We start from the raw sequence: 17,536 nt of genomic DNA, 5'->3' as shown, positions 1-17,536 counted from the left end.
ACCTGCGGCCCCTAGGCGCAGGGGTGACCAGGGGCCTCTGCGCGCTGCCCCCATCTGCAGGCGCCATCCCCGCAGCTCCCATTGGCCATGGTTTTAGGCCAATGGGAGCTGTGGAGTCATCGCTCAGGGAGAGGGCAGTGCATGGAGCCTCCCTGGCCCCCCTTCCACCTAGGGGTTGCAGGGACATACCGGCTGCTTCTGGGAGCCACACAGAGCCCCACTGCACCGCCAACCAGACTTTTAACGGCCTGGTCAATGATGCTGACCAAAGCAGCCAGGGTCTCTTTTTGACCAGGCATTCCAGTTGAAAATTGGATGCCTGGCAACCCTATACAACCTGTACACTGTAAATTTTGTCATGCTGGGCACCCAGATATATGGTATCCAAAATCACTGGTTACTGATGAAAAGGTAAGTTGTAATTGCCTAGCTCAAAGGCCTTCTTAGTTTCTAACAGTTAACTTCATAGTTCCACACAAATGGCCCTTGATCTTTTCTCCTCAAAACTGTTTCATGGCAGCTAAACTGGATATGTCCAGGGATGATCACATTCTTTAACTACTATCTATTTAGTTGATTTTGTTGTTATAAATAGCTCCCATCTGCAGCTTCTGTATATGTACAGTAGTTAAATGTGTGTTCAGCAAAATATAAGGAGCCCTGTGCATCTGCCCTGGACCATAAAATAAGCACCTGGGGGTTGAAAAGAGACATTCCAAAAGTTATTCCAAAGGAGGAAACATAAACCTCATCCTTGGTTACATAATGGGCCATTGGACAAGCTCAAAAAAGACCATCCCCACCCTGGTGTGACCCAGGTAAAGATCGTCTCCTCTGTCCTGTTTTCCCTTTGCACTCTCTCTCTCCCATTGGTGGCACAGGGCCGTGCCCACTGGCAGAGTCTGGGCCTGAGCCTTTGCCAGCAGCTTTCTCCATCATCCTTTGCTTCCCAGCCAAAAGCATGTGACTGGATTTTTTCCAATATGTGAACTTCCCTCCTCCTCCCTGACATAAGCACCTTCTCCCTAGCACCTGGCATTAGTACCTCCTTCCTAGCACCTCCTACTCTCAGTGGTTCTCCTCCCCAGCTGGGTTTCCTCTCTGATACCTGCAGGACTCTTCTTTCCACTCAGCACAGTGTACTGGCAAATCCTCTCCAGCTTCCAACAAAAATGACATATATTACAATTGGGAAATGTCTTTCTTCCAGCTACCTGAAGTCTCCCACACCGGTAATATTTTCATTTTTCATGGGTGCCAGTTAAAGCTGTTGCTCCCTTCTGTTTATGCTGCTTTAGGAGTACACTGCACAACAAATATAGGATTTGACCTAGGGTTCCTGGAATGCTGGGCCCATTCTTTCTACAGAATATCCTAAGTATGAGCAATCCATGCATACTGCATTGTGATCCTCTCCTCACCCCCTTGCTCCTGATGAGAATTTAGGGTATAAATTGACTGTTGAGAGGGTGAATGTAACTTGTACCTTTGCACCAAAAGTACAATCCAGCTAAATGGTTCAGGAATTTCTTAATTATTTGTGCTATGAACTGTAGGTGTTCACCAAAGGAAATACCTGTTCCTCTGTGTTGCTGTCATTCCTCTGAGGGTACCAAAGTTTCCATATTTAATGTGTCTTTTGCTGTCTGTTACCCAGGGGAGCTGTGACTTTCCCGTATCTAGACTGGGGTGATGGTTCAATTACTTTCCCCTGGCATGCTGTTTATTTTAATCATGGTTTTCAGTAGGGCCCAGGAGACTTTTATGAGGCCAGGGTCTAGTTGTGCCCATAGTCCGAAAAAATGATTCAAGGAGGCTGTCACCTGTAACACTCCCATTTGTTGCTGTTATGCCATCTGGATCCAATCACCCTTGCTTTGGCCCTATTTCCAAATATTTTGCAATGGCATCCAAGGTCATATTTAGTGATTATGGTAGGCGTCAAGTAAAATCTGTGTGTCTATAAACTTAACAATCAGCTCAAATTTAATAGCCTTTGAAATGTTCCAACAGTAGCTTCTTTCCCTCCTATCCCATGCCTCATTTTTCAGGCCACAGACCCAGCTCTGACCATGATTTACTCTGTGCCTTTTAGCAAGTTTTTAAGAAGAGTGAAAGCTGGAGAGCCCCTTGAAAGAGCTGGGAGAAACACAAAGAGAAGAATCTTTGTATGGGGGAAAATGCTTCTCTCTTTTTCTCCCCCCATCTTTGAAATCATTGTTACCATTTTTATTATTCCCTCTGGATCTGTGAAGTGGTGGAAAAGGAAGTTGGCAAGGCCCTGAGAGAACAAAGCGGCGAAGTCCATTTCCTTCCACGGTCAAGTGGGTTTCCATATCTAGACAGTGAATAAAATGGCTGGCGAGGGGCCAGAAGAGAGTTAACAGATTTACAAACGATCAGTGTTTTCTTTGTATTGATTTTCCCAGGACATTTCCTGAACACTGCAAATAGTAGGCAGTTACAATGCACAGTCTGAGTCTCTGATGAATAGCTGGCTCACTAGGGAAGTCGCTCTGGAGTGGGTAACTTTATCTGAAGCACTCTCCTCCAGGATGTAACACACCTGACTGGGAGCACCAGGAAACAAGGAGCCTCCAAACACTCACAAAACACTGAACAGGAGGAAATGCTACTGGGTTGGTAGGGAGGCATGGGTGGCATTAGGTATTGCCATAGCTTGGACATGATCCTGTACCATTAAAGAGAGGTGTAATTTTGTGAAAGTCCAGATGGCAAGATGATTAGGGAAGAGTATATATTCCTTTTTGTTTGTTTGTTTGCTTTGGTACCCAGCCACACATTCCATCTTTTTCCCCTGCCCTCTCTCCACAAGCTCAGACTGCAGAATTCTGACAACCCACCTACTCACTGAAATGCTTCTGTGTGCATTCTGGTTAGATGCAGAAGAGGAAATTAGTCTTTAACTCAGTGTTGTGTGTGCACAGTCTAGACTAGTACATCCCTTTCTGATGTTTTGCATTTGCAGGTCTACATACTGATAGGCTTAAATTTAGGTTCCCATCACCCGCCTTGAATTTTCATGAAATTAATACTGAACCCAAACCCAAATAACGTTAAAGTACCTTCTGAAAAGAAAAGCGTTTTGTCTTTGCTTCACAAAATATATGGAGAAGGATCTAGTTAGTCTTAAAATTGTCAACTATCACACAGCCAGAAGTTGGCCCTCATACTCTCCCTGTCACTCATCTACCAAACCACTCATCACCTGCATTTTGAGAGTGTGCTGGAGCCACACAGTAGCAATTCTCAGGTATTGCAAAGAGGAAGTACATATTGGGTGGATTGTACCAGTATGCTAATAAAATGGTTCCACGGTGTAATGGTTAACACTGTGGACTCTGAATGCAGTGATCTGAGTTCATCTCTTGGTCAGATCTGTATTTCCTTTGGAGGGAAAAGATGGTCCCATGTCTGGGACACAAGCCAGGGACTTGCAAGACCATATTTCAATTACCTACTCTGCCACAGGCATCCTACGTAACTGTGGACAAGTCACTTAGTCTCTCTGTGCCTTAGTTCTCTATCGGTATAATGATAGTATTTCCCTGCCTGATGGGCTACTGGGAGGATAAATACTTAGAATATTGTGAGGTACGCTGATACTGTGATTCTGGGGGCCATATAAGCACCATCCATAGACTTGCCTGTCATGAAAATTTAATTGAATGTTTCACAAAGATGGTGAATTGCAGGATATCTAATACAATCTGTGTTCTAGCCCTTATTCCAAGATCAAGGACGTTGAGGTGGAGATATGGATGAAGGGTTGGAGAAATGGAGGGAGGAGAGATAACAGTGAGAAGAGATTGAGAGAGAGAGGCAAGCATGGATGTCAAAGCTGCTAGAAGGAGAAGAGCCAAATCAGAGAAACAAAAAGATCTTGAAGAAAGGAGAGGGCTTTAGAGAAAAAATGAAATCAAGCATTTAAACAGTGATGTGCTGGAGGGAACAGCTGGGAGCCACTTGATAGGAAGGGTCAGGGTGATGTCCCTGCCTCTTACAGAGTTATCCTGTCTCTCGATACTGCTAAACATTCCTGCCAGAGATGATATATCCACTGTGCTCATGAAGGTCCTGTTCCTGATTCTATTGAAATCAATGGTTAAAGTTCCAGTGTCAGTATTTGGGCACCACAATACTGGCACATTTTTTTGCCTTTTGAATAGAGCAGATTCCATCAGTTGGCAGGGATGGTTCCAAGGACGATATCTCCGGGCGTCCCCGATGGTGTCTGTATGCAATGTTGTCATGATGTTGCAAGGTGGTGAGTATCCCATGATGCGCTGAGTACCCTCAGTTCTCACTGACTTCAATGGGAGTTGAAGGTGGCTCAACATCTTGGACAATCCAGTCCTATATACACTTTAGGAACAAATTATAGACATTTCAAGCAAAAGAGCAATTGCTATAAGTTTGTTTGCCAGTGATGCTGCCTCGCTCCTGGTAAACTGTGAACACATGCCTTTGTTTAAACAGGAGATGCAATGAATAGCTATCCCAGTCCCTTCACTGCTCCTCTCTTGTAGGGATTGTGCCTCAAGGACATGGGACTATACCCCAAGCTAAGTGGAAGGAGGAGGGATATTTTGTAGGAGCCCCTTGTTAAAATATGGACAGGACCCTGCACTTAAGTTCTTCTGAGGGAACACAGGGACACTGAAAGAGGCCGAGGAAAAGATGCATAAAGATACAGCAGGGGAAGTGGAGAATGGGAAGAGTGAAAGGAGGACTAAGATATCTGATCCCTACTTTGTAAAGCTGGACTACTTTCCATTCATGAGGAAGGCCTTGAAAAACAAGGTTTGACTATCACTAGCCACTAAAAAAGAGAAATACTGAACACCCATGCAACTCAGCCTGAGGGATTTTAGTTACCTGACGCTTCCCATTAACCCAGGTCAGCAAACAATGTAGTTTGCTCAATAAGGAAAAACAAAAAAACAGAGGTACCACATACAAAACCAGTTTTATTATTATTATTATATTTTGATGTTTAATGCAATGCTTCAACTAGGAATACAACTCAGCAGAGGTACATACACATATATTGCATGTAATTTTCATTTTGTCTTCAAAACATTTCAAACCCTCATCATCTCAATCCTTCGTTAACTGTTATGTTGGAGCCTCTCCTTCCTAGCTGGCTATGACGCTCCTCAGCCTGCATAACATATCCTAATGTAATTGTATAGCAGTCTTTGTTCCCTCTGAACTGAAACATTAAGCACAAATTCCCAGAAATGTCTCTTTACCAAGTGCTTCTTTCACTGTGTGAATGCTGTATATACTATGTATATATCTATACAGTATATATAAATATATATATATATATATGGTATATATAATAACGTGGGTTAGCTTTACATAGCCAACCATAAAACTTGTGCTTATCTTATTTATATGAGATCAAATGTATGGTATCAAGAATGCTACCAAATTCCAGCAGCCCTGGTTTGTATGCGTCTCATTTCTCAATCTTGCCATATGATTTTGGACACCATTTACATTTAATGCACTTTTTTCATACAGTATATTTCTTTTAAGACAAGAATACTGAATTTTTCAAATTAACAATAGGATTTTCATACTCTTGAGATAAAAAATAATAATAAAAAAATTAGATTTCAAGAGGAGACTAGGCCCCTCCTTGTACATACAGTTTGAAGAGTAATTGAACATTCATTGTAGATATATTTACATTGCAACCTTATCTTGATAATATTACACATATTGTATTATTTCTGTACATAGCCAAGGTATGCTGTTGGTCATGTTAAAACACACTGCTTAAAGGTATTTACAGTTTGAATGTTAGACTCAAGCTCACCAATGACCTCCTCAAAATGGCACCAGAAGTTAAGGGATAAGTCATAAAAGGTCAGTTTATTACTGACCATGGCACAGTCTCACCTATTATATTTTTATTATTATTATTATCACTATTATGTGCTTCAGAAAAGGATGGATATCTTTGGGGTAGAACTTTAAAGATGGAATCATCTGTGGAACCAAAACCTCTGAGCCTCCCCAGAGCAGATAAAAAGCGGTAATGCCAGAATGCCTTCACACTGCTTGTCCATCTGGAGCTTTGGGAACAGAAAGTTTGTCTTGTTTCCCAGCCTACTGTGCTTTTTTCAATGCCAGAGGGTGAAACAATGTATATGTTAAACACATGGAAACATACCCTTTGTCATGAAGGGCAGCAGAAACAGGACCTTCCATTTTAATGACTACTACAGTGATACTGCATCTGATACCGCCAGATACCAAAGTCTCCCAGAGAGTCAGTGCAGTTGGGGAGATCTTACAGGAAAAGCTTTTCATGCATGCTCCTTCATAAATACAATTCAGGGGTGAATTTTGCCGACCATATCAAAGAAGAGAAATGGCAGTCTCCATACATCAGATGAAAGACTAGACAGAGATATGGAGTGGGGAGTGGTCCACTTTTTTTTTCTTTCTTCAGGCAGCAGCAGATTAATGTGCGTGTGTGCCAAATCCACCAGCTACCTCTCTAATTCAAGCACAGGGAACACTGATATGTATACAGCAGTGCTACTTCTTTCCCCCTTCCATAGTGAAGAAAAGGCGATTATAGAAAATTGAGGGAAGTAAAAATATGAAAGAAAATATTTGCAAGACATTGGTTGCAGTGTGTGGTGCTGATCAAAATCAGACTGGCTCTGGTTATAGTCCAAGTGTTGGGATTCCCTAGTGAAAAAGGCAGTGGAAGTCAGATAGCACTTGGAATATTTTAACAGTACCTTGGTAGCTCAGGATGGATGACAGGGCCCCTAGTTTGTCATTTTATGATGCACAGACCACTGCATGGTGTTTTGTCATGTAATATTTCATCATAACAATATGTAGTCTCCATTATTACCTATGTTTTTTCTGGTTTGGAGCTGATACACTTTTACAAATGGGAAAGGAGAGGACTGTCTTGCTTTTGTGTTGTTTTTTCTAAAATTAAAACATTTAAAAGGGATTTTGATTTGAGGTTACTATCTCCAGTAGTACATCTAAGAACATGGAAGTGAATCAGGCTGACTTGCATGCTACAAAATGGCATGAGTCTAGCAGGGCAGAAGTATCAGTATACTAGCACTCCGTATGTCTGAAAGATGAGAGAAACTGCAGATCCATTGCTTAAATGCCTGGGAAGACATTAATTAAAGCAGCAAAGTGGGAGGAAACATGGCTATATTTCAAAGAACATGACTGAGGGGGAGAAGTGGGAAAAGAAGGGGAAAAAAATAAAGTTGGGGACCTCTACCAGTGTATGGCACTGGGGCAAGGGTTTTTTAAATTAAAAAAATGTTTCTTTTTAAAGTCTACAGTGAAGTGCAACAACATGGACAGAGGATACATGGGCAGAAGTTTTGTTCACAGCCAGGGGCATTATACATGGGGCACAAAAGAGTTGGATGAAAAAAGTCACACCCACTTTTATCATCCTAATTTCAAGTGTTTACTCTTCCACCAGCTGGGTCTACATTAATATTTAGGGGAAGATTTTCAAAGGCACAAAGGGCATTTAGGCACCTAACTCTCATTGACTTTGGTTGCCCAACTCTTCATTGTGCCTTCGAAAATCTACCCCCTTAAGACAGACCGTTTATTGTCCAGCAATCTGTTCCTTGGTATGAATTTGGCTTCTCGATCAATAAAAGCATTGACTTGTGACTTTCTGAGTTATTCGTATGGGGTTTTAAAATAAAAATTGTGGCCAGAATCGGCAGCATATATCAGCGCCACTTCTGCGACCCAAAGTTATTTAATGGGCTGGTTAAAGCTAGGTGAATGGCTACTGTGTGTTGGAAAGGCATAGAGCAGTCAGAGTGGCTGGTGGTTCCGCCAGACAGAGTGGCTGGTGGTTCTGCCAGAGGGGAAAGGCTTGAACATTTGTGGCCGTATAAAAGAGTAAAATCCATCAGCAAATGGAGCCTAGGGCAGCCACAAAGCCCTGGGAATGGGAGAGTCTTTAATTAGCCCCAGATACTCGAAATCAAAGCTAAGCAGTGGTGGAAGGGGGGAATCCAGCAGGTTTGCCACCCTGAATTGCAGAGCAGCAACAAGTGCAGATCCAGCTGTGAGGTGAGGTAGAGCAAGGAAGGGGCCCTCTTTGCCTGCCCTGGCCCTTTCATTAACTGTCCTGTACCTCAGCCAGACAATCCAGGAGCCTGCTGCAAACACCACTAAAATCTCCTTCATTGGCTGACTGGTGTCACAGAGTAGCCGGCCTTCTCTTTCAGCCTCTTCCCACACACCCACACTGGCTGCGTAGGCCTGCTTGCCTTAATATTGTCCCAGCATCATAAAGCAACCAAAGCAGAGAGGTGAATCTGGGACTTTTACTTCAGAAACAATTTTTTACTGATTTGGCAACTGCTTCTGATGCTATAAAAGAGGACCACTCATCAGGAAGTGAGATGGGAGGAATAGGAATAGGAATTATATTATAAAGGAGATGCATGGGATAGTCACAAAACATTTCCATGTGGTCATCATTTTTTGAAGCAGTCTGAGTGAGTGAGACATTACCTTAGAGTCCCCTTCCCATAATAAATCAACAGAGGGCTAGTTTATGACCCCTATTTCATCTGCTTTGCACCTCTCTGGCAGCACAGAAACAGCTGGAAAATTTGCTTCACTGGCCATCTGCCACTTTCCTCAGTGTAAGGGAATTTGGAGTGGCATTACAGCCAGCATGTCTGGATGTTCATAGCCTACTTTCTGGGCCTTGGTATGCTGGCTGAGTTGGGACCATGGCAAGGCAAAGAGACTGCTGGGGGATGTTGCAGCTGGTGTAATTTTGTACACACCAGGAGTACTCTAAATTGCTCCTCCAGCCCAGACATCTGCTGGCTTCAGGATTAGGGAAATGAAAAGGTAATTTACAGATGCATTTTTCCCCTCCATGCTATGCTGGGTCTAAAACAACCAGTGTCCAGGATCTGACCCTTCGCCACCAGTCTTTACTGGCATTTGAGAGGAAAAAAGTCTTATATCTTTTGACTTGCTTTTGTTTTGCATGGCCCATTTTTCACAAGGCAACAATCAAAAGCATTTCTATGCCCAAATGGACCCCTGTGATTCCTAATAAATCAAGTAAAAATGCCAAACAGATGGCTGACCAGAATGTTCCTTAGGTTTTTGCACACAGCTGAAAGCAGATTTCTCAATGTTACTTTGGCTGACAGTTGAGATATCTCTACCATTTGTTCCCTCTAAAGTGATGTTAATGCTCACAAAAGGGGCCATATTGACATGCCTTCAGGCTGTTGTCCTCTCCTCAGAAAGCCGCTATAGACTGGACAGTGACACTTGCAAGTCTTCCTACACTGGACTGATAGATGTGACTCAATCCTGACCTAGAGGGACTACCTTTATGGGGAAGAAAGAGTGGTTCAGACTCAGTGCCTGGTCATGTCTTGTCCTCTTTCTGGAGCCTGCCAATGAGGGGGAACAAGTAGTGCAAATTGTCTTCCATGTTTCTTTTTCTTAATGAGTCACATGTACAGTTTGCTAAAATTGCATGTAAAGCTCAGCATGGAATGTGAAAAATCCAGCTGGGCTTCTTCTGCTACCGGCATTACAAAGATAATGGGTCTAGTATGACAAAGATAGCTGGTGCTAGGGTTGCTGATGCATGGAGCAGAACAGAATGCAGCTCTTATTTCCACTGTTTCATTGGTTCCTTAGCACCAACAACAGTGGTTTTTGTCAGTCAGTGAAGCTGACAGATTCAGATGACAAATGAGGAGCTAAAATGGGTAGGTGGAAGGCACCATTTTCTTAAGAATCACATTTACAGCCTGCAGAACTATAATCCAAAGGGGAACGAAGTGAATGTGAAGTATCCTGTAGATTTGGAAGAACAAGGAAAGGCATGGGGAGAGGGATTATAAAACCCAGATAGATTTTTTTTAACCAGTGCCGCTTTGTTTGAAAGAACAAATTACGGTGTAGTCATGAGAGACTATTCCTATGGGATCTCACTAATCCACCCCCCAAACTGAATTTAAACCTTACAGATTGTGTGAGGCTTTCTGAGCCTCAGTGTCACAAGAAGGGTATACACAGCATGATGAATAGGAATTTGTCTTGCACCTCACATTAGATATTAAGGAGAGCAGCATGGCTATCATTCCCATGCATCACACTGAATATTGAAAAATTTATATCGCACATGTATGCTGTATGCTTGTGTGTGTGTGTGTGTGTTTGCAGACACATTATTTCATGTTTGGAACTCTAAAGTTTTGAAGAATGTGTGCGTATGTGTATCGGAGAGACATTTTACATACAACTAGGAAACATACACTAAGGGTAAAGTATAGTACACGATGCAGTTTCTGTGTCCTTTCAAATGTACTATCTGTTAATACAATTTGAAATAAAGTCTCTCTTTTCACGGGCTCAAAGATAGTGATGGGTGTTAGGAAGAAGCATTAGAAAGCTGTATGTTGTGTTTCATCTCTTGGTGGGTCTTTGGCACAATGTCCATTTCTCTTTGCATCACACTGTGTCTCATCACATCATGAGATGCAGCAGAATGTCATGCAATGTATCTGTGTACTTTTTAACCTGTGGATGTGCCTCGTGGTGCTAAGTGGATTTGTAATTCGTGTCCTGGTGATGACTTGAGAGTTCAGAATGGAGCCTGGGCACATGTCAGAGGTCCAAGGTTACAAGTTGAACTGTTAGTGGTTTCAGGGCAGAATATACTGCCCCTACTTTCCCCCTTTGGGAATGTGTTATTGCTGGGAGGGAGGAGCTGCCGTGGTCTCTTGGAAAGCTGTTCTTTCCTGAAGAAAGGTATAGAAAGTGAACATATTTCACTCTCTATGATTTTTGTCTCTGGAATTTTTACCATTTGGAAGAGAATAAACAACACAGACTGCTGAAACATGGCTAGATAACTTCCTTTAGGCCTTCAAGACACGTCAGGTGAAAGTAGCTTTGACAGATATTCAGGGATCAATTTTTCAATCAAATATTCAGGGATCAAGATATTCAGGGATCAAGGCAACCCTTACACTGAGCAGCGCTTACTTAAGTGAGTAATCACAGTAAAGCTGGACTCATGGGAGTTAAATCTGTTCATTGTAAGGGTTGCAGAATCAGACCCTTAGTGAGCAAGCATTTGTTCTGTTAACCTAATGCTTTGTCCTGTTTGAAGTCCATGGAAGTCTTTCCATAGTGCCCCCAATCCACAGTTCAGCTGAGCATCTGAAAAGGTTAAACGTTAAGTCATCAAGGTTAATTTCCCTGTAATCCAAAAGGCTGCTATTTTGAAGTTCACTTTGGAAGACTGTAATATAGTAGGATAATGTACCTAGATGACTTAGTGGTCTACTTGTTGGGTGAACATCATTCCAGATGATGGTGAATATTTTTGGATTACAATGAAGGAACCCCACGGAAATGTTACTGTAGAAGGTTGCTCTTTGGATAGCAAAATCCACGGGTATACCTTTGAAAGTGTCTGGAAGTGTCAATGAGAGGAGGAATATTGACAGATGCAAATGTTGCAGGGAATAGCTGTCTACTGTAATCTGATGCAGTCTGCCAAATTCACACAGTGCTCAATTTTGCCACAATATCTATCAAATACTGCAAAAGTAGCTATTCTACAGGCAGGAGGAGTCAATTCTCTGCAGTAATGGACAATTTTTGGAACATTTTAAAATAATGATATTGCAGGGCCTATATCTGTATAACCACTGTTTTCCTCCCTTCTCCTTTACTACTGTTATCCCCTGATAGGTAGAGATAATATTGCTCCATGCTGATACAAAAGGAAACATGGCCAGCATTGTATCTTTTCCATAAAGTATACATAGTCCCCACCATATGCCTAAGAAGGACTTTGGCTTCTTCATTCCAGGAACATACCCAGAGTCACTTCAAGTGGGCACAGTAATCTGCATGCAGTTATTCCCTTCCTTAGAACAAATACATTAGTAGGAACCTTCTCTCTGTTGGACATTAAGATGGACTTTCTTATGTTAACCTTTCACCTCTGGGAGCCACAAGCAAATCCTGGACATAAAGTCTGTGCCTATTGGAAATGGATATAACTCTCTCGTTACCTATTAACAACTGCTCTTGCTGATCTCAACTTACTTCCTTGATTTGGGCCACATGGTTGTTAATTTGATGAAAACTTCTAATTCACAGCAGGCTTTGATTTTCAATCCTTATGCCCTGGGCAGGGAGGTGCAAAAAAGAAGAAAAGGCTGATTGAAGAAAAATACAACTTCCTGGGGGATAGTACATAAAAGAGCTTAAGTGAGCTAAATTCTCAAAGACGTTGGCTTATAAGGGCCTCAAGACACTCTCTGTGGTACAGCAAACTGGAAAGGACCTCCTTTTTTCCCTTTTATTTTCATTGGCACCATGGGATCAACCCCCCCCCCAGTAGAAGAAAGCTGATATGCTTGGAACAATGGATAGTGAATCATGGGATTCATGGTGAGATAAAGAATATTTTGTCTGATATATTTTTGGTGATGGGAGAGAGGTAAAGATAATATATTAGCTGTCATAGTTAGCCTACCTTTAAGATTCTCAACATGAGACCCTGACAAAAATAATTGTCAGCTTTTAACTTTGGAAATAATCTTTGCAAGGTGAGTTTGAATTGCTCAGTGTCCCTCTATTTCATCTACCCTCCCCTCTCCAGTTAGTTATGTTTTATTTGTTGTCAAAGTGTCCTTACATTTTTTCCTTCAGACAGACAGACACATACACAAAGATTATTGTTATTCTATAAGAATGGACAAAAATCATAGACTCAAAAAGCCCTTCTGCACGATACCAACAGAAACAAGGAACTGTGCCTCAAGTCCACATTCCCTACTGACCACTTATTCAATCACCACTTCCCCAAGATCCACTGATAATAATAATAATTTAAAAAAGGTTTTAAGTGCAGTTCTCAAAGACAGAGCTGACACCCCAGGTCAGTGACTCCACTAGGTTCCTTGATTGCATGCTCCACACTAGAGAATAAAGTGCTATGGCATTGTTTTTTAAAACTTGGAACTTTCCCCCTCTTTCCACGATTTTCATTTTTTACCTTGTGGCTCCTATGTTCTTGTAATGACACATAAGAAGGTGCTTAAAGGTTTTCTTAAAGGTAGCATTGCAAAGCGCGTAGCAGGCAGGGTTGATGGTGCTGTTGATATAACAGAGCCAGTAACCAATAGTCCATACAGTGTTGGGAATGCAGGAGACGCAGAAGCTGTTGATGAGCACCATCACATTGTATGGTGTCCAGGTAATGATGAAGGCCAAGAGAATAGCCAAGATAGTCCTGGTCACTTTTTTTTCTCGAGAAGGGGGTGGTTTCTTTTTGGCTGGCTGCTTGGTCATCTTGACAATTTTACGGGCCACATTGTTTTGCTTCTCATCCCCATTTTGGCCATTAGTACCTACAATCTCCACGGTGGTATTGGTTGGGGCACAGCAGTCACCCTTTTGGGACTTAGTAACTATCCTGATGCATGTCAGCTTGGAATTCTCCCCTTTCGAGTGGACTTGGGAGACAGAAGCCTTGGTGGCCTCTTTGGTAGCTTCATCCTCCTTCACATTGGAAGCAACCACGCTGATGGAAGTGGAGTCATTAGAGCTCTCCTTCTCCTCCCCTGGAACGCAGTTCTCTGTCACAGCCTCTCCTGTGGCTTTACCATTCTGAATTTTGCTGTGCTCCAACCCATCCTCACTCGTTGGGATGTTGTTATTGTTTGGTTTCACTATTTTACTTTGGACCAAACTGGGAGAAACTGGATCCTGGGTTTGTGCTGGTTCCTTTTTTCCCTTTTTTATTCTGCTCTTGCTGGCACGAGATATCTGCCAGTAGAGGATGGTCATGATGATAACGGGCAGGTAGAAGGCTGCAATAGCAGTGCCAAAGGTGACAGCAGCATTGGAAAAAAACTGGATGTAGCACTCCCCATCAGGAACAGTTCTTCCCCCAACAATGAACTGCCAGAACAGAATTGCAGGCGCCCACAAGATGAAGGACAGCACCCAAGCGGCTGCAATCATCATACCCGCCATCTTAGTGGTCCTCTTTACAGGGTACGACAGAGGCTTGGTGACACAAAAATATCTGTCAAAGCTGATGATGAGAAGGTTCATGACAGAGGCATTGCTGACCACATAATCAAGAGCCAGCCACAGGTCACATACCACGGGCCCCAAGGGCCAGTAGCCAATCACAGTGTAAAGTGTGTACAGGTTCATGGAAAAGACACCAATAATCAAGTCGGCACATGCCAAGCTGAACAGGAAGTAATTGTTGACAGTCTGCAGGTGCCTGTTGACTTTGATGGACACCATGACCAGGATGTTCCCAATGATGGTCACTAGACTGAGAGATCCTGCTACCAGGACTATGAAGACCACCTCAACAGTTTTATAAGGACTCCCCAGTGCCATAACATCCTCGGCGGAGGAGTTTATGTAAGTTGAGTTATTCATTTCTGTGTCTCTAACAAGAAACCTGATGACCAATTATCACTTAAACCTGCAGAGGAAAGAAAACAAAAGAAATATCATTATTAAATTAGCCCTTTGATTCTGGCAAATGGAGCCCTGAAAAAATGTGTATGGAAAAAACTTCAGTGTAGCAGATTGTGGTCTGGCAGAACCACATGGGCATGGTTTATCTAAAACATTCTGCTGTTTGCAATTTTCTCTGGGGAATAATATATAGAGGTGATTAAATTAAAGCTTGAACAAGGATGCAAAATTTGGATCCAGATCTAGATTTTGGACACACTAATATGCATATTTATTCAGATCCAAGTTTTTTTCTTGTGACCCATTATAAAACTGAGAACTAATCACAACATTTCAAACTGAATCTCAGTTTCAAGTCCCCCCCCCCCACACACCTCCAAAGTTTAGGCATGTTCTGATCCAGGGTTAAGGTTCAAGACCATATCTAAATTAAATCTCTCTTGGGAAGTTCATCAAAAAGTTGTTAAAATCTGGAATGAAGATGAATTTTATTTGGAATTGGATGGTAAAGGGTAATAAGTTTCTCTCTGTCTTGTAAGGTGTGATGAGGAAGGCTTCTGTGAGGTCCATAGAAAAAACGGGTGTAATTTCTCCCAATAATTTGCAAATATTACATACCAGTTACTTCTTTTCAGAGTCTGAAAAGAGGCTGGCACTGCATGGGAAACTGAAAATTTTCCCTGCTGCCCAGATGCCCTGCTGATATAAATATGCATAGCTCCATTGAAGTCAATAGAGTTAAGCAATTTCTACAAACTGAGGATCTGTTCATCTAATTAGCATACATACTGATTTGTTTCTATCAAGTTCCCCCCGCCCCCAGATTTCACCAAACTTTTTAAAAGTAGTATAATCTCTTTCCTGTTTGTGCATGAAAAAAATGCTTTTTTAACATGAAGAGTTAATTGTCTAATGCTTATCCTCTATTTGTCACAATCCTCTGTTTTGTGACATAATAAGTGTTTGAAATCATTGATGTCACAGAGAACTGAGATATAAGGCATGAAATGTTTGCAGGTGAACCATAAAAAAACCAAAAAATCCAGTTTTGTTCATATTTACCAACCTGTTTTCTGCCTTATAAAACACACTGTCAGCACTCAATAAATAAAAGTAAAATACTAGTAATATACATTTGATAGATGAACAAGTGTTTGTGGTTATACAGCATCCTTTTCTGTGTCTCCCTCTGAAATCAATACAATGCAATGGAATTGTCAGTGCAGTCTCTGAGTGTATATTATTTATGTGTTGTATTCAAGGGATTATTATGGCATGAAGGCCAGATGTGACAAAGAAGTTAGATTGTTTCTAGTTGGAATGTTTTCCAAAGTTTTCCCAAGACATCAGATCTTTAAGATGTAGCTTTTAAGTTTGGGTGAGTGACTAAGGGAAGAAAAAAATCCACTCAACTTACATAATGCACGTATACTGCCCTAGGAGATCAAGAGTTTCATTCTGTGGTACTTGCTACTAACCAGGTGCCATATATGCACATATAATCCATATTTCATAACCAGGATGATCCATTTTCACTAGAATTAAATTACTGCACTTTTTCTTTGGGGCTAGAAAAGACGAAGATGATGGGAGCTGTCAGCACAGTAAATAACCTGTAAACATAAAGAAAAACCAACAAACTTGGGCCTTTTGAGATGTTGGAAGACTGCACCAAGTTTAAGGGTTCTTTGCCTGAGGTCAGTTTACACCATTCTAATTTATATCCGATGCAGAACAACTGACTAAAAATGGAGCTTATATATTTGTCTCTAACATTACTATTATCTGAGATTTTTGTTTGGCAAAGGTTGAGCTGATAAGAAAACAGAGCTGGGAAAAAGATTTTCAGACTCTGTTGTGATGAGGGTGGCACAAAACCCTGGATGGACAGACATTTTTTTTCTATTGATCAATCAGTGAGCATTAGGGTGGGGTTGGACAGAAAAAGCGTATTTCAGAGAGAGGGAGAGAAAGAGGCAGAAAAGAAGGGTGAGATCATTTCAGTTGTGTGCTTGTTATAGTGTGAATAGGTTAAAGGGAATACAACAGAAGAGTCACAAAAGAATAAGAACTTAGATGTAATTTATTAAAAATGCTATAGGTTTAGCAGTTTACTGTATGTATTAGAAATGCCACCCACCTGCCTCAATGGGTGGGGGAACCTGATGGGCTGGTGGTGAAGGGGGGACAGTCCCAGCTGCAAGAGAGGGAAAAACTCGCTGAGGGACGCCAGGTAGCTCTTCCCCTCCCCCCGGGAGTCTCTGGAACCCACTGGCCAGCTGGGGGCAAGGGGTGCTGACTCGCCAGCATTCTGTGGCTCCCAGGATTTAACCTGGATGGGGCCATGTGGAGCTTCTTTCAGCTCTATTCTGCCCAAGTAGTGTTGGTTAGAAACATTTTCAATGGAGTCTATTTTAGTCAAAATATGCTGTTTTGTCAAAGCCAAAACATTTTGTGGAGGTTTATGGATTTCAACAAAGTTTTCAATGGGAAGATTTCTGAGTTCCAGGGCTCTCTGGTCACTTCTGCCAGAGGCAGAAAGAGAGGAGCTGAATTGAAAACTGGACTTTTCCAATCCAAAAATGGACATTTTGACACAATTCCATTTTGTGGAAAACATTTGAAAGTTTTGTCCTTGCTCCTGTGAGGAATGAAAGCAAGTTTTGAAACCTCAAAAGTTGGCGTACAGAATTGCTGCCACTCTATTAGCAACCTTTCCTAGCTGCACTTTCAACTCGCGTTCTTCTTCCTTGGGGAATTTGGGGAATTCAGGAACAGTTCACCTGATCCACATGTTGCAGAGAAATCCAGGTTAATTCTACCTGCCAGAAGCAGGAGGTTGCTTAACCCTTTCAAAAACAGGCAGACAAGGGACTTTTCTCCTCCAGCACTTCTTCTTTGCACTAAACTCGCCTGCAGTGAGAAAGTCAGTATTGTCAGAAAGTCAGTGAGAAAGTCAGCACTGAAAACAACATGA

General features: G+C 42.0%; 1 protein-coding gene and 1 long non-coding RNA gene across 2 annotated transcripts in view; both read right to left on the bottom strand.

Moving 5' to 3' along the window:
• The window catches only part of LOC141978013 (uncharacterized), a 218,490-nt gene that overhangs the window by 79,107 nt on the left and 121,847 nt on the right, over positions 1-17,536 (bottom strand). The window lies entirely within an intron of this gene.
• Positions 4,990-14,517, bottom strand: CHRM2 (cholinergic receptor muscarinic 2). The gene has a single exon (XM_074939831.1). It carries the CDS (start codon positions 14,515-14,517, stop codon positions 13,108-13,110), a length of 1,410 nt encoding a protein of 469 aa, XP_074795932.1. The 3' UTR covers positions 4,990-13,107.

The sequence above is a fragment of the Natator depressus genome, chromosome 1 (assembly GCF_965152275.1).
Source record: "Natator depressus isolate rNatDep1 chromosome 1, rNatDep2.hap1, whole genome shotgun sequence".
In the NCBI taxonomy this organism is placed as follows: domain Eukaryota; kingdom Metazoa; phylum Chordata; order Testudines; family Cheloniidae; genus Natator; species Natator depressus.
Note: the sequence above shows the minus strand (reverse complement) of the source record. Positions and strands in the feature narration are given on the sequence as shown.